At 40.7% G+C, this 17,533-nt stretch overlaps 3 protein-coding genes across 6 annotated transcripts in view; all 3 read left to right on the forward strand.

Moving 5' to 3' along the window:
- The window catches only part of LOC109511003 (trichohyalin), a 25,229-nt gene extending 15,401 nt beyond the window's left edge, over positions 1-9,828 (forward strand). For 2 of the 4 annotated variants that reach the window (XM_019861732.1, XM_019861724.1), the window contains 8 exons: positions 3,630-3,745; positions 4,274-4,300; positions 6,888-7,035; positions 7,138-7,300; positions 8,946-9,079; positions 9,183-9,319; positions 9,436-9,517; positions 9,656-9,828. In XM_019861732.1, coding sequence (XP_019717291.1) covers positions 3,630-3,745; positions 4,274-4,300; positions 6,888-7,035; positions 7,138-7,300; positions 8,946-9,079; positions 9,183-9,319; positions 9,436-9,511 — 801 coding nt within the window. In that variant the 3' untranslated portion in view covers positions 9,512-9,517; positions 9,656-9,828. The remainder of the gene's footprint in view (positions 1-3,629; positions 3,746-4,273; positions 4,301-6,887; positions 7,036-7,137; positions 7,301-8,945; positions 9,080-9,182; positions 9,320-9,435; positions 9,518-9,655) is intronic. The other 2 variants (XM_019861740.1, XM_019861747.1) reach the window with 2 other exon arrangements.
- Positions 9,829-11,178: 1,350 nt separating this feature from the next.
- LOC109511031 (beta-crystallin B3-like) lies at positions 11,179-13,637 on the forward strand. Its single transcript, XM_019861761.1, has 6 exons — positions 11,179-11,650; positions 12,020-12,108; positions 12,273-12,391; positions 12,476-12,608; positions 12,700-12,842; positions 12,923-13,637. Exons 2-6 carry the CDS (start codon positions 12,034-12,036, stop codon positions 13,236-13,238), a joined length of 786 nt encoding a protein of 261 aa, XP_019717320.1. The 5' UTR covers positions 11,179-11,650; positions 12,020-12,033; the 3' UTR covers positions 13,239-13,637.
- A 1,242-nt stretch (positions 13,638-14,879) lies between these two features.
- Positions 14,880-17,398, forward strand: crybb2 (crystallin, beta B2). Its single transcript, XM_019860494.1, has 6 exons — positions 14,880-15,012; positions 15,842-15,929; positions 16,119-16,237; positions 16,354-16,486; positions 16,828-16,970; positions 17,053-17,398. Exons 1-6 carry the CDS (start codon positions 14,927-14,929, stop codon positions 17,219-17,221), a joined length of 738 nt encoding a protein of 245 aa, XP_019716053.1. The 5' UTR covers positions 14,880-14,926; the 3' UTR covers positions 17,222-17,398.
- Positions 17,399-17,533: the final 135 nt, after the last annotated feature.

Here is a 17,533-nt window from a genome sequence, read left to right on the forward strand (position 1 = left end):
ACGAATATTGCTGTTCAGGTTCACAGGCGAATACTGAATGAACTGGAAATGATTACTTATTGTGCACTGAAAAAAATGGTGTGGTGAATTCGCTCAATTTAATTTCGTCAAGTGGTTGCCCAAAATGGTCAATATTGAACTTGTTTAACACCGTCTGATAATTGGGTATTTGCTGATTTGAATTGCTTGTTACTTGTTTAACATGTATGATTGTCAGCATTGGCTATTTTTAGAGCAGATAAAGATAACTGTAAACACACCAAACACTACAGGATAATCTGTCCGAATAATCTCTAGAACCGTCTGATAATTGGGTATTTGCTGATTTGAATTGTGCCGGGAGGGAGAAGTTGGGACAAAACTCGGCCAGCTCATCTTTGTGTGGACCAGGCTTGATGTGGACCTCTGTATTCAAATAATAACATCTCCCTTCTTGTATTAAGACATGCTGGTTACTTGCATCAAACCTAGGTTAAGAAAAATGACAGAGTGGGTTTTTAATTGTGTTTTGTTGATTGGTTAGTGTGTTGGTTATTTATTTCGTTGGTAACACAAAAAAAAAAAATACCAAACCAATTTCCTTAATACTTGGTAGAAGAACAGATTAATTTGGCTGCAGATCAAGCAATAGGTCCAATTCGCAGGTTATGTTTGACTTTGTGTTCTTATTGTCTAATTGTTTTGGCGCTAAATGAGCCGGAGACGCATCACATCCAGCAGCACTAAAGATGCACACTTTGAAATGTGTATTATTGCCACCTTCAGGACTGGAACTGCAGTATCGCTTGCCTCATCATGTATTGTAACTTTAACCACGAAGACAAAGAGGCAGAGGTCTGCACTCGACAGTAGTGAGTGCATTCTAATTTCATTTTCTTTTGAAGCTCTGTGTTCAGAAGTTGGACATTTTGATCAGGTTTAGGGTTGGGTCAGTGATCTTATTATTCTGGTCTATTATTTTGTTGCTATGATGATGTCACTGCTATACTTTGAGTGTTGTGTGTGGGGGGAGGGGGGCATGTTTCCTGAGTTGTTACAACTTGTCAGAGTAGGTTGCTTTGCTGAGCACAAAGGCCAATCAAGACATAGATGCATTGCAAAATCATATAAGATGTGTGATGGTTACAGTGCACCTTTGCCACCAAAATAGAGAGAACAAGTTAAATGTGTGAAAATGGAAAACTAAACTCCAGACGACAAGTAACATAACTAATCCTTTAAGTCGCTTTTCTTCCCGGGCCACATTAGAATTAAGCTTAGGTCAAATCCGACTCGTTCTCTGCTAAATTCTAAAGCCAAGTCAGATTTTTGCATTCTTTTCCTCTGTGTTTGCTAGATGTGTTGTTCACCTTTGTGCAAACATCCATTGCAAAATCATATAAGATGTGTGATGGTTACATTGCACCTTTACCACCAAAATCGACAGAACAAGTTCAATGTGTGAAAATGGAAAACTAAACTCCAGACGACAAGTAACATAACTAATCCTTTAAGTCGCTTTTCTTCCCGGGCCACATTAGAATTAAGCTTAGGTCAAATCCGACTCGTTCTCTGCTAAATTCTAAAGCCAAGTCAGATTTTTGCATTCTTTTCCTCTGTGTTTGCTAGATGTGTTGTTCACCTTTGAGCCTTTTGTGTTTGCGTGTTGATATGAAATGCGTCTGACATGCAGAAAGTGTCAGTTTGTTTCTCTGGGTGATGATTGCAGATTTTAATCATTGCAAGTGGGGCATTCTAATAACTGGATTTGGCACACATTCACATCACAAGTCGACAGACTTGAGGACATTTTTTTTCCCCATTATACATATTTCTATTCTATTTTGTTATAAAAATTGAGCCTACATTTCATGCTTCATACTGGAGCAATTGTCTTGTGTCGTGGGACCTTCGCGGTGTACAGTAGCACTCATTAATCAGTGCATTATGAAGTTCAGATTTCCAAGGTTTTATTTTAACCACTTCCCCTGTAATATGTCAGATAAGGCTGTTCAATGATCAGCCTCTCTTTCCTTCATCCTTCCATTCATCCGCTCTTTGTGTTGTTTCACCGGCACACCCTTTTTGTCCTGAAGGGCAAGCTGGCAATTGCTAATGTTATTAAGAAAAAGCCTGCCCTTCTGACGGCTATGAATCACTACAAGCAGGCCTGGGAGTCTGCATTGTTTACAAAGTAGGAAGCACATTTCCATGCATGTTCATCATGTGTGTGCAGTGTGGTAGTAAACTGTGAATCTCAATCATAAAATTATGTGGCCTAAATATGTAGAATAGAATCAATTAGGCCTTAATGAGAAATGAAAGACACTTCAAAATACTGTACAACTATTCTATTCTCATTTTAAAATACACTCAATGAAACAAAAATGCCTAGCAGGCTTAATTTCAGTCTTAAACGCCCCCTTTTTGGTGGAATACGAAATGGTAAGGTATTGCAAATGTATTTTAAATTTGGTTTGGGGTTCCACTCTTTTTTTTTTTTTTCCTCCAGATGTGGGCTGATACAGTAAAAGGGCGCAGAAACATTTTCAGTCCAAGCAATGAGCCTCTTGCATACTGTTTTCTGTGTTTTTCATGTCGTGATTCAGACAAACTGTGTGTGTGTGTAGGACAGGAATTTTTTATAATCAACAAGGCCTGGAATCGAGATTTTCTTTGGCATTTTGACATCAGTGATAGCAGTGTAAGAAAGGCAAGTGGGTGATGACATAATTCCAAAGTCTCCATCTGGAACTGAGGATAGCAATTACATGGTACACTTGCAATGATGCCCTATACTGGGCCTCTTGACTCACTTGTGAAGCCTTACAATGCTTCAAACGAAGAGGGTGTTGTACAACCATATCTGACTGCAAGCATGTTTATATGAAACCTTTGTCAGAGAAAATGTTTTGCAGAAAGAGAGAGAATGTTAACTTTTTTTGAGTGGTTTTTACATCTTCCCTGTCAACCACTTAATTCACAGTTTTCTTCCAGAAGTCTTTCTCCGTGTCTCTGTTGTGGCCGTTTGAAAGTTGTCTACAGTCCCTTCTTCTCAGTCGTAATGCTCTGCTCTCCTAGTACTGGAAGTACAGGGTCGTAATTACAGAGGCAGGTGTATCATGTTTCCCCTCTCCAGCCCCCGGGCAACATATGAGGACAGAAGCACTTCTTATTGTGTTTTCCTATATAGGGCAGGTTTATCAGTTCATGTGCAGACACGCCTCCGTTGGCTCCGTGTGGTTTTGAGACAGTATGTCCTCTGTACCAGCCTCATTAAAAGAACCACGGTTCACTAAACGGCAAACACACACTCAGTCACCCACCCATCTTTATCCTTGTCCCTGCCTCTGGTTCTGCCTCCATAAACGACACGCTTTTCATTATCTTAGTGATGCAGATTTTTTTTTCCATTTACATTGTGAGCTCTTGAGTAGTTATGGAATTATGATGTAAGTTTGCCATACTTAACTCACACTGTAGTTTATACTGAATATTATTAAAGCTAGACCTTGTAAGAATGTATGCCCAGATTTAATGAAGGCTATGTTGTGACATGTCACTGTTTGAACACAGGAAGACCGTCCTGTTTTAAATATGTAGATGTTTTCTTTCTCTCTATTCATATTCTCTTGGTCTCTCACCCCTAGGAGCAACAGAAGCAAGGTGTCAGTGATGAGGATGAGAGAAAGGACTATGAAACTCCAGTGGGTGAGACGGATAGTCAGTATGGGACTTGGGAGACAGGACTGCGCACTGATGATAGGTAAACACACATGATCACATCTTACTTGGAACAAATATTTCTGAACTAATTCACAACCTGTTTATTGTCAACATGTGTGCAGTACACAAACCTTGTGATCCGTCGTAACTGACAATGAGAGGAAATGAGGCAAAAATTAAATGGATAAAAATAAAATTACATTTCTGATGTACAAGTAAACTAACGGGATACAAACTAATTTCAACAATAACACCGCTCGCTTATATACTGTACATCCTGTATGTCTCTGACGTCGAGTGGTGGGCAGAACAATGAAATATTCTCCCACCAGATGGCAGAAAGTACAATTAACTTGTGGTGTTTATACAACAGAATAAGTCATCAGCTTTTAATTAGGCAGGCCTGGCTTTGAGACAAGATGATCAGTATTTCGGTATTCATACTTTTTGTGACGTATTTGTTAAGTGATGTTCCATGAGATTTTTCCAATCTAAAATGATTACCTTAGCTCAGTAATGCATGTCCATTAAAAAAAAAACAAAAAAACAATCTGCTGTGTCATTTCAGTACCGGTATTGAGTTACTTAAAGGTAGGTAAACGTATACAGTAGTATCGAATTCTGAATTTTATTACTGTGGCAACACTACCCCATCTACTAATAATATTGTAGGAGAGACTTCCAGAAAGCTATCAAACATATTTATACTGCGACCATCGCAGTTGTTTTTTTTTTTTCTTTTTTTAAATCATAGTCTTATGCAGTATGCCAACATAGGCATAGACCTCTATTTACATGACATTTCAGCTCTCTAGCCCAGTGGTTCTTAACTTGGGTTCGATCGAACCCCAGGGGTTCAGTGAATCGATCTCAGAGGTTCGACAGAGCCTTTGCCATGCAGGTTAAGACATACCCGACTCAACATGTCAATTAGTTATGACATGCCCGCTTGGCCATCACTGGCTGGTTCATTTTGTGCACAATTAAAAGATTTATACTTTATACTTATACTAATTGTGTTTACATTTTTCTGTTTTTAATAAATGTGTTTTTTTAATGTCTTGAATTTGTTAAAAAAAAAAAATCTTATTTTTATTTTTCACTAATGAAGGGTTCGGTGAATGTGCATATGAACCTGTTGGGTTCGGTACCTCTAACAAGGTTAAGAACCACTGATCTAGCCAGACAACAGACATGCATGACGGGTCCTTATGATTTCAATAATCTACTGTAAAACCAGGGTCTCCAACACTTATGCAGGACTGCACAGAGCAACTGAACAAAAAATATTGTCTCAAGTTCATCAAAGAGGCACTGTGAGTCGACCGGTTACAGCATTTTAGTTATGATATTTACTGCGTGGTGGGGAGTATCGGCTCCATCGACTCCTTTTTTTTTTTCGCGTAGTTTGTTTAAGATGCTCACAACTATGAGGAATTATTCTGCTTCATACATGTTTTCGGCTGGGATTTAATGTCAAGTCTTAAATTGTCTTTATTTTTTTCGGAACTGTTTCGTTGAAGAGAATTAGTGCTGGGCACCCACTAATAACTAACAAACTAGCGCATTCATCGCAATGACATAATGGCGATTTGTATATTATGATATATTGTATATCATTTGTCTGTCAAAACTATGTTTAAGTGAAACTGGTATGTGGCACAAAAAAAAGGTTATGGGTGATCGAGCTAGAGCATGGTACAAGACACACCCTTTTTTATTGATGGCTCTTTAACCACGAGTCATAAGCAAAGCATTCTGATCACTTTTATTGGCTTGATTCCATACAGAGTAAAAAACATACTCTCCCTTAAAGTCTAAGTGCCAGCCAGAGTGGTCCGCACATCCCGAGTAGCTGACTGACTACACAAGTTATTTTGATCACAGATTTAAATGACATTCAAAAGTCTCAGGAAAAGTACAGGTCCCGGGATTTCCAACGAGGCTCAGTTCTCAGTGAATCGTGCTTCTTTGGCGTTTCCGCGTTCATTCCCAGTTTAGGCGTGGTGAGTGTGTCAGAATTCTTGGTGGGAGAATATGCGTAGATGAAAAGTCTGCAAGCCAGGGCATGTAAAAAAAAGTACTTGGATGCAAATGTGGGAATATGGCTCTTAGTCATTCTTGGCTGTTTCATAACTCACTCAAAATAAGAATTTATCATTAAAATTGCAATGGCTTGTGTTTAGTGTTTAGCGTCCAAATTATGAGGGAGATGCTACTCTGACTTGTTATGCAGTGGACCATTCTAAAATACTTTTAAAATGCCCTTGGAAAATCACAATGAAATGATGGTGCTAGAGTCAAAACAACAGCAATTTGAGGTGAGTTGTCAAACCAGACACTTTCAAATTGGCACTTTTAGATTAGATTAGATTAGATATCCTTTATTTGTCCCACACTGGGGAAATTTAAAAAAATTTTAAGGCAAGTAACTAATGTTTGAATGGAGAAGGTTTTGTTGCTTTCATCAACAGACGATCCAGGACAATAGTGACATCACGGTGTCACATTATACCAGAGTAGTCGTGATTTTACTTGGATGAAAGGGAAACACTCGCATTAAATGTATTAAAAGATCAGCTGTGTGAGATGTGTTCTTTAAAAATTGGGGTTTACTCTCAGACAATGGTATATACATTACTGGACATTATTCAGAACACTGGAACCCCACTTAGGATGGATTTTAGTGAGGAGGTCAGAGGGGAATGCAGAAGACGAGTGGCACCCCTGGCACCTGTTTCATTCCCTTATAAAAGGTCCTTGCTTTGAAATTCAAAGACATCTCTGAACATTTGATTGGCTTGGCCAAGTACATAACCTCAAAAACAGTGTAACAAAATTTGCAACTCAATGTCAAGTTGGTTTTGAGAAATATTGAAGACATTCAAAAGGTATTAAAACACGAAAAAAAACTCAAGGATTTCTGTCCATGCCCATCTTTTGATCACTGTGGTGAAGCCAAAATTAAGACAGTAATGCTTGCTACCAGTTTCCTTTGAAATAATGACCATTACTGACCTCCTGTGGTCATAAAAGAATATTACGCCGTGGATAGATTTCAGTTTGGTTTACTCGAAAACAGATTGTCTTCTGATGTGCATGGTGAAATCATTCTTTCATTATCCATATCTATTCAACTGGGAGTTAGTTGGCTCAAGTTTGTTTTCTGGCTTCTTTTCTAGTCTAACTCCTGCCACTCCCTGCTCAGAAAGCAATCTCAGCCCTACGCCAAGAAACACAACTCCTTCACATCCACAAGACGAACACGGCAGCTGCGATGGCCTGCATCCACCATCTAAATATGAGAACGAGCCGCTCTTGTTCCCTGATGTAAGTGTCATTACACGTAAATGCACCAAGCTCTCCAAAATGGGCTACATTAATGCATGTGCTCCTTCTCAAATATATTTTCTTTCTATCTGTGTGTCCCAGGTCCCAACCACTCTTTTAGACACCGGTGTCCTTCGGTCCAGAGTCCAACTTGGAAAGAAGCGTGCTCCCAGGACACGGCCCTCCAGAACTGCCCGTCAAAACACTACTCAACATGGGAGCGGGGGGGCTACCTCTGAGGACTGGCTCTACAGAGACTCCACAGGTTTGTCTTTGCCCAAAACACAGGACAGCGTGACTTCTGAGCTCGAATTTTTGAACTATTTAGCAACCTGACAGGATTTCCCAAAAATGAAAATCTGTCAAAATGCAAAGTCTGCTTGGAAAGGCCACTTGAACATGAGCACAATTTTTTTTTTTTTTTTTTTTTTAGGGACGGACTGTATTTTATTATTTTTTTTGTTTGTTTTTTTTGTCACAACGAAAATAATGATGCTAACAGGGACTTTGTAATAGAATTAGGTGATTTCACTAGTAACGCTATTTCTTAGGAACTACTGGATGGATTTAGTTGAAACCTGTTGTTCTCAGACTTAAAGTTACTGTGTCTAGCTACAAAGTTTGGAACTACACAGTTAACTTGGTGCTATATTAAATTGTAAGAGGTCCCTCAAAGCTTGTCTTTCATAACCTTCACAACAATAGCTTGGGAAATAATGAAAACAATTTTGGAACTCGCGCATACACAAGGCATTATTAGGCGCCTGGTCCATTTTGGTGAACAGTTAAGTGTGCATCTTATGGTCCTGAAAATATGGTACCAACACAGGGTGGGAGTGACATGTAAAGTGCCCGTCTCCCAGTCTGAAGGTTGGAGGTTCGTTCCTCAACCCTTCCGTGATAAAAAATAAAAATAAAAATAACTAATACTATGCAAGTAAATTTTACTCAAAAACTCTCCTTGTAAAATTGACTTAGTATTTGTGAGTGAAAAACATGAATAGGTTTTTTCTAGTATATATATTTTTTTCCGTTCAGTACATAATCGTTGCCAATTTAATATCAACTTCAAGTAACGCAAACGACATCAGGACAGCCTTTTTTTAGTGAATGGTTGAGTTGGCCGCTTCATTCGAAAACGAGGAGGAGACCCGCCTGCATGTTGTTTTGTGTTTTTAAGAGAGAGTTTTGTGCTTTGTTAGTGGAAGAATCAAACAAACATTACTGACTTATATCAAGTGAACCTACATGTTTTTTTGTTTGTCTCTTTCTTTTTCAAACTTGTCAATACTTTTTTTTTTGGTGAATTTATCTGTTATGGCCGATTTTAGAGGCATTTTTTAAAGAAAATTCCGCCAAGATGGCAGCCCTCGTCATGTTGCTACTTTACTATTTGTACCATATTTTCCGGACTATAAGCCGCCACGTGGTTTATATATGAATGATGCTTTCTACACACGGCTTATAAGGATTTACCTAGCGAGGCGAAAAAAAACAAACAGAAAAGGCAGATTTACATCCATAAGCAAACGATCTGCCAAATCACTCAATAGCACCTGGTGGGTGCAAGGGGCGACATCACATCCATGACACCGCATCTGGAAGTCAGGCAACAAAGTGAGATAATGGTTTATAAATCAATTCCACTTCCCAGGAAAAGAGCTATTCTAAAACATGTGTGTCCCGCTATGTGATTTGCCTTATTTAGCTCGTGTGCGTGCGTCCTAATGTGTAGTGAAAGCTTCCGCATTCGAATATATTGTATAACTTGGATATTGCATACAAAAACAAAACAAAAAAAACATTTTGACATATGCATAAAATCTTGGGAAAATTAGATTATGGTGGAAGGGCGCCTTTAATGGCATACAGCTCACAAATCGGCTTAGGTTGTTTTTTTCCCCCGACAGAGGAGAAGGTTGAGCGTAAGATGGATGAAGTCGATTCTGAGGAGCAGGCCAGAGGAGCAGACGCCGCTGCTACTTTTGCTTCTCAGCCACAAAGGATTGCCTTGTTCCCTGGGGTGGACTCTCAAGCTTTAAAGGTGAATACTTGACTCAGTGGGGGAAATCCACTCAAAGGATTCACTGTCAGCCTTATCTGATCCACGTTTGTTCCGCCTGAATATGTTGAATTTCTGCTGCTAGGTCCAATTGAAGAAGAGAAGCGACTCTGACAATCAAACTGATGCACCCTCTCCTTCCCTTCTTTCTCGTTCCCCCAAATCGCCCTTCTTGTCTCGGACTGCTCGTGTACTTCCGCCAGCTGGTGGGAAAGAAAATAGGTAAGCGATGCCAGCTTTGAGAAACATGTTTTTATTGGATGCTGTCTTTTTTTCACCTGTAGGATTCAATGCATTAATTAGTTCTCCATCTCAGACTGTGCTTATCTTTTTGTCAGTGTGGAGGAATCACCCCAGTGGTTGAAAGAGCTCAAGTCGAAGAAGCGCTTGAGTCAATATGAGAACGAGTGCTAAGGAGAGGTGAGAGAATGTGTTCTTCTTCTCTTTTAAACATTCAACAAAATAGTCACTATTAACACATGCCTCTCTCTCTCTCTCTCTCTCTCTCTCTCTCTCTCTCTCTCTCTCTCTCTCCCTCTCTCTCTCTCTCTCTCTTAGCTCGCCTTCTGAAACAGATCTAAAAGAAACTGAGGCCTTAACTAACCGTCGACTCAGAGTTGGAGGAGAAAATCTGCTGCTGAGGAATTTTTTTCTTCTTTAGGTTCTCTCTGCCTGGGTTTGATTGTCCTGCAAGGTGCCTTTCATAGACAATATCAACAAGGGGGCAGATGGAAAAAAAAATGCACCCAGCTGCTCTGCTTATATATCTATATATGTATTTATCCTTTCATCTACACGTGTGATCTCTACTTCGAGAGTGACACTTGGTGAACACTTCATAAGGGACCAGAAGTCATTTGGGAGAGGGAGTTGAATAATTTCCCGTCAGGCTGTATGTCAGAAAAGGGTTCACTTGAGGGACCACTGCACAATTCCCCGCATGCTGGAGAACCAGCCAGTACAATAGAAGATGTTGATATTTGGTTCCCCTAATACGTACAAGTCCGTGCTTCTGTGGATGTCATCTTTGTCTGTCATTCATCATTGATGGAAGTCATCCATGAATTGCCATAGGACAATATTTTAGACACTAATGGTTCCTTGTTGAACTTAAAAAGCTGCTTACCACATTATTAGATGAAATGTATATCATGTAAGTAATCATGAGATGTTATATTTGTATGATTTCCTATGAAAGAGAGCTAGTACTGGGGAGAAGATATGCGGTTTCGTTACAATAGAGGCTCAACTGCCTTGCTTTGATACACTCCTCAACGTTAGCGTCACATTTCTGTTTGGATGTATATTTTTTTTCTTTGCGGGGGAGGGAATCTGGGGGCAAGTGACTTTGCATCATGCACACTCCGTAACAGCACAAACACTTTTTCAGTTTTATATCAAAACACTAATCCCGTTCACTCCCTCTTGATAGATTCCAAGCATCCATAAATAGCCATCGAGCGCCGAACTGTTGTAACACACTCCTCGATGATGGTCGAACAGTGTGTGTTCCTTCAATCCTGTGTATGCACAATCTTTTGCTGTCAGGCTTTGCATAAAGTGTCTGGCCGAGAATCACAGGAAGTTAAATCATACAATTTAAGCATACTTTGTCTGCTCCATTGTTACTGGACACAACATATGTAGAGATCCATACATACGTCCGTACAGTATGTGACTGTGCACATCTGATCGACAAGTTAGGCGTACTCTTCCACATCATGTTGCCATTGACCCATTCACCTCTCTAAAGCACTTTGTCACTTGATGCGTGGCAGTACTTGACCTCATTGGTCATGTTTTGTGTCATGCGTACAGGTGAACACATTAGAATGTCCCTACGAAGCAAGACAATGTGTATGGATCAAGTCTTTTGAGTGATTGTTTGTTTTTGTACATGATGTTTAACATGAATTTGGGATTTGTTTTATATGTCATTTGTTTCTTTTTTTTTTTTTTTATTGTTTGAAAGTACAGATGCATAATTCACTGTGTTGTCAGGCCAATGTCCTCAAGTGAATCAATTAAAAAAAAAAATTCTACTTGACCTCCACGACTGTCTCTATATAACTTTATCCCCTATCCTCATGTTTTTAAAATAACTATTTTTTTAAAATGGGGGTTGCTTGGAACAACTATTGTCCAAGCCTTTGTCGCTCTAATTAGCTCTTGATAACACTGTTTGGATTTTGTGAGGAGTAATGGCGCAGCCAAGCCAAGCCTGGTTGTCACCTTGTATGTTTGTGCTGAGTGCGGCTGTTTGTGCAATCCTCTTGGCTCTCTCTCCCCGTGCCTATGCACAGTGTTGGTTGGTTGGCAGGCAGGCGGGCAGGCAGCGCAGCCGATGCCAACACAGCTGCCTATTGAGAGGCAGCGTTATGGACACAATGTGAGCGACAGACTTGCTGCATCAACAGCTCCCCCTTTTCTGCTGTTGTGGCCAGAAATAAACCATAAATACCCCCCTGTCCCTGCCTTCTAATGGCTCAACCGCACCAAACACCAAGTGGCTTTGAAAAGAGGGACAGCGCCACTTCTTGCAGGCAGACGCAGGTAAAGTCTCCATCCAGATGCAGTGGTTTATAGGAATTGGGGAATCGTTCTGAAAATTTGGAGTTTGATACTGCATCGGGGAACATTAATGGAGAATTCTTGTCATGCTATTTCGTTGAATTGATCAAATTAAATTGATTTGATAAATGCTCACCTATTAACCTCTGCCCAACTACATTATAGGCTAGGCATGATCCATTACTTCTATGTTTTAAAACACAGCTCAACATATATAGGCTTGACAGTCATTTTTGAAAGGTACCCGTATCATTCGAATGTCATTCTGTCTGCTCCTTTTTAACCAATGTGCACATCATGGCCAATGGTATTTCTTGGTGTATGTGCTTGTTTGTTAACTAAAATGTGGAGGAGCGATTGGAAGAATGTCAGAACCGCAGAGTGCCCCAGAGCAGCTGGCTGCAGGGAAGAGCCAGGGTGGAGCTGGAGCCACATACAAGGTATTGGAATAGCAAGGCTATAAGCAGCAGGATGGCTTAGACCTTACGCACATGCCCATGATTCCATACATCCACTCATGCTTGAACGCACGCTTCTACTAAACGGTTTAATTTGCACGTCATGATCCCAAGGGCCTCAAAGCACCCCTTTCTCCATGCTCCAGGTGGTGCTGTTTGAATTTGAGAACTTCCAGGGAAGCAAGGCTGAGTTCTCAGCAGAGTGTAAAGATGTACTAGAGAAGGGCCTCCAGAAGGTTGGCTCGGTGATCGTTGAATCCGGGCCGTAAGTAACCTTCCATGTTTCAATTCACATTATGAAATGTGTCAATTTAATCGCACTGTTTTTCTCTTATTTTTCCTCCCATAGATGGGTTGGTTATGATCGGCACGGTTTCACGGGGGAACAGTTTATTCTGGAGAAAGGCCAGTACCCTCGCTGGGACACGTGGACCAACAGTCAGAACAGCTACTCCCTTTTGTCTCTAAGGCCACTCAAAGTGGTGGGTATACACCGCAATACATTGCTAAGTGTAGCTTGATCGGTTAAGCATTTGCCATGTGAGCATTGTGTGTCTGCCATCCCGACTTCAGGATAGTGCTGACCACAAGCTACACTTGTTTGAGAACCCTGGATTTACCGGGAGAAAGATGGAGATTATTGACGATGACGTCCCCAGTTTGTGGGGCCACGGTTTTCAGGATCGCGTAGCAAGTGTCAAAGCTCTCAATGGAACGTAAGATCTCTACTGACTGTCACTTCAGATTCTCACGGTAATTTTGCACTTCAAATTGTGTGTATGTTCCAATTCCCCAGATGGGTCGGCTACATGTACCCAGGCTACAGGGGACGCCAGTTCATCTTTGAACTGGGAGATTTCAAGCACTGGAATGACTGGGAGGCCCCTGTGCCCCAGATCCAGTCTGTCCGACGTGTGCGGGACATGCAGTGGCACAAGAGGGGCTGCTTCTCTGCTCCGGACCCGGCTCCTGCTCCTGCTCCTGCTCCGGCTCCTGCTCCTGCTCCTGCTCCGGCTCCTGCTCCTGCTCCGGCTCCTGCTCCAGCCCCCGCTCCGGACCCAGATCCTGCTCCGGCACCACCTGTCCCTTCTACCAAAGGTGGGGCCAGCTGAGCGGGATCCCAACCTGCATCTCCACCTCCCGAAGCCTCTCCCAAGCTCCACACCGAGCCCGGTCTCTGCCTTCACTAACCTTGCCGAATGCTGCTTGTCTCCACAGAGGAGTGCCATAAATGTTTCTGTGGCCAATAAAGGTTATTTGACTTGGAATTGCTTGTTGTCAATAATGCTCTTGTAATTAGCCTAAATGTACTGTAGGTGACATGTTAAACATTGTAGAAAAGTAACTAGAAGGGAAACATCTTACTGTATGTGAAATCATTCCAGTCTTCCACTTTTTCGTAGCATGAAGAGGCCACAATGTGTTCTGTTAATGTGTAATTAGGATCTCGTCAACAGCATGGAAACTATATCAAACTATGTAAGCTTGCTATTAAAACGTAGTGCACCACATTCCCCTCTAAAGTCCTCATTGTCTGATTGATCACTCACTTATCAACATTGTAACGACCACAATCTTTCAATAAAAACTATTTTTAAAAAAAGCCAAAATAAAAGACAGAATGCCACATCTTCAGAATGCAACCATCCAACTTTATAAATGAACACATGCAGAGCAATGTTCACACTGTATACCAAAGTCAGCCTTTATTAACATGGATGAATTATGGCAAAAGTCACAGAACAAAATATAACTTCAAATCTGGAATAATGATGAACATTTGCTACCAATAAATATTTGTTAAACATGAGTCAACCCTCTTACTTCATTCAAATAAGGTATTATTCCTACCAAACCATTGTCAGAACATAAATTAAGAAGAATCCAGTTTGCATGCATACACAATCACATGTACAGTATGTATGTACCGTAAATAAGACAAACTACACGAGGCGTGTACATAATACTTGATACAATGAAACCACACAACCTACAGTATACCGTAGCTCCTTTCAGAAGTTGGCAGTTAAATGCCTTGGTACAATAGTTGGGTATGGGATTTATCTGGAATTTTATGTTCATATATATATATATATATATATATATATATATATATATATATATATATAGATATATGACTGAGACACATGGTACCAATTGATAGAATACCATAGAACAGAATTTAAAAATGGCATGAAGTCACGATGTGACATTTGAGCACCACAAAGGACCTCGGATTTTTACTTGCTGCACAATACATGATCTACATGATTGTCAAGATTCCAATTTTGTAGATCTTTAAGTTGTAAAATATATTATTTTAATTTTTTTTTAACCAGATTTTTTTTTAACATCACAAATTAGACATAGTTGTAAAACTTGAGTTGGCCATTTTGCTGTTAAGCTGCAAACCCCATTTGCATGAAGATTTACTTGACTTTATAGTTATGAAAAATAACTTTCCCTGAAATATCTTCCACAAGCCCCATCATGGAATGCTCACTCTACTCTCTCTCTCTCTCTCTCTCTCTCTCTCTCTCTCTCTCTCTCTCTCTTTCTCTCTCTCTCTCTCTCTCTCTCTCTTTCTCTTTGTGGGTGGGTACCTTTTGGCACTGTTTGTGCTGAATCAAGGGGATATTGAACAATGACTGGCTGGCTAAAACTGACAACTAATGAAATTACTTTGTGGGGGGTGTGACACCCCGGCATTGAGGGGTGGGAGCCTATGAAGTGACCCCTCAACTCAGTCTGCCTGGCCTATGGCAGGCCTCTCTGCGGGCTGGCATGGTCACGGTGGGTAATGTTGGCAGAGTGTCCACCCCTGCGTTTCCTGTATATATTGAACGCGGCACACCATCACAACCACACTGGCACAGACTGGCACTGGTAAGATTCATTTCTATTATTTTGTATTTCAATAGATATTTGCATGATGGTTTAATCTTAGACTAATGCATTGCTCTTCTTTTGTTTTGATACATGCATGCATTCCTCACAAAAGTTCATGCCAAAGGTTTTCATACATGAAAATGTGAGTTTAAGTGAGCTATTTTTCAGTGAATGGTACATTTTATTTGATCCTGAGACAAGAAAACAGAAGAGTGTAACAAGTAACTATTTGCAAGTCCAAAATTATGCATGCATGCTGATGTTCTGAACATGTAGTTTATTCAGATGCATTAGAATCGAATACACCACCAGTCAAGAATCATTGATCTAATGATTAGATTAATCATTAGATCAAGAATCATTGATCTAATGATTAGATCGATGATTCTTGACTGGTGGGTCAAGGAAAGCTAAACAAAAAGTATATTTAAATATAATGTGTGTCCAATGTTGGACTTCTTTTTATCTGGGGAAAAAAATATTTTTGCCTGGCTTAGAAATAATTGAAATATGTAATCTTGATTCCCTTGCGAGAGTTTGACATTTATTTTGCTGTTGTACGTGGTCGTCCTCATTTATATACGTCAGTTATAAGTTATAAGAAAACCTTTGATATTAAAAAGTGTATTTTAGCTGGTGGTTCCAAAGTAATAAAGCAACACTTTCACTCAAAATGTGACCAGAATATGAATATATGCCCCCTTTGAGATCTTAATATGACGTTGAAAATACTTCATATTTAAGATGATATTTTTAGCTTTATACAGTATGTGCATTTCTATCTTCTAACAATAATAAAAGTAGCTTTGGTCTGTTTCTGTTTCAGTTTGATCTTTGCCTATCAATTTATTATGGCCACAGACCACCAGAACCCTGCATCCAAGCAGCAGCAGCCAGGCTCCAGTGCACTCAAGGTAATATGAAGTTTGCATTTCAAAAAACATTATGCGGTAATACTAATCGTGAGAGTGCAAATTTTCCCCTTTGGAGTCAACACTTTGCTCTATGTGTTATTGAAACTTTCAAGATTTCTCTCCTCCCTTGACTGTCTGCAACATGAATTATTGAATGCAATTTCTCCCTTTCTACTGTTGCCCCCGCAGCTGGTTATCTATGAGCAGGAAAACTTCCAGGGACGGTGCCATGAGCTGACTGGTGCCTGTAACAACCTCCAGGAAGCAGGCGTGGAGAAAGTGGGCTCCATTCTGGTGCTTTGTGGACCGTGAGTGTGGCTTTGGAGACGGACTCTAAAAGCTTCATTTGAGGAGATGAGTATTCTGCGGTTCCACCTCCACACAGACCACAACCCCCGTATCTCTTTCTCTTAACTCCTCTCAGATGGGTGGGATATGAGCAGGCCGACTGCAAGGGCGAGCAGTATGTGTTTGAGAAGGGGGAGTATCCTCGCTGGGATTCCTGGACCAACAGCAGGCGCAGCGACACCATTGTTGCATTCCGACCAATTAAAGTGGTGAGAAAGCCGACTTTCTTTTCAGAAAGGAATTGTTATTTTATGTAACATCACACACATTTCCTTTCCTTTACGTCTCTCTGCCAGGCGACTTTCTTTTCAGAAAGGAATTCTTATTTTATGTAACATCATCACACACATTTCCTTTCCTTTACGTCTCTCTGCTTTACAGCTGTACACAAAGTATTCATCACATTCATATACAAGGACCTGCTCCTAATGTTATAATTGGGCTTTCCCTCTGAGAACATGAAATACATCTCACGAGCTTTAAACCAGATTAATCATCAAAGTAGCCGATGAGAAAGGCAATCGCTGTGCTTATTTGTTTCCGACCCCAGGACAGCCAGGAGCACAAGATTGTCCTTTATGAGAACCCAAGCTTTGCGGGGAAGAAGATAGAAATCATCGATGATGATGTCCCGAGCTTCCATGCGCATGGCTACCAGGAAAAGGTCTCCTCTGTTCGGGTTCAGAGCGGCACGTGAGTCCATCGAGCCAGTCACCGTCCCCTACAGCTTCAAACGAATCCTTATCCGATTCCTCTTGTGCGCCTGATACGCCAGCTGGGTCGGCTACCAGTATCCGGGCTACAGAGGCTACCAGTACCTGTTCGAGAAGGGCGAGTATAAGGACAACATGGAGTTCGGCGCCCAGATCCCACAGATCCAGTCGGTTCGGCGCATCAGAGACATGCAGTGGCATCAGAGGGGTGCTTTTCACCCTGTCAACTAAGCTCATGAGTATTTCCTTAGTATGAACCTTGACCGCTGCAAGCTTTCTCCCATCCAGCAATGACCATTTACCCTCATTAGTTGCAAACTCAACCGATATGCCAACCTATTGCAGCTGTTGCAGAAGTGAATCATTTGGAGCGACTGAATAAATTGCTTCTTGCTTACATTTCTCCAAGGCAAGTGAGTCTGTTCTGTGAAAATGACCGGCATGTTTTCAAGCTGTTCTCAGTAGCTCAAATTTCCGCAACAACAATTGCAATGTCATAATTACAGCACATTTTTTTGCATGAAAAACACATCAAATGCCATA

Source organism: Hippocampus comes, unplaced genomic scaffold, assembly GCF_001891065.2.
Source record: "Hippocampus comes isolate QL1 unplaced genomic scaffold, H_comes_QL1_v1.1 scaffold147, whole genome shotgun sequence".
NCBI classification, from domain to species: domain Eukaryota; kingdom Metazoa; phylum Chordata; class Actinopteri; order Syngnathiformes; family Syngnathidae; genus Hippocampus; species Hippocampus comes.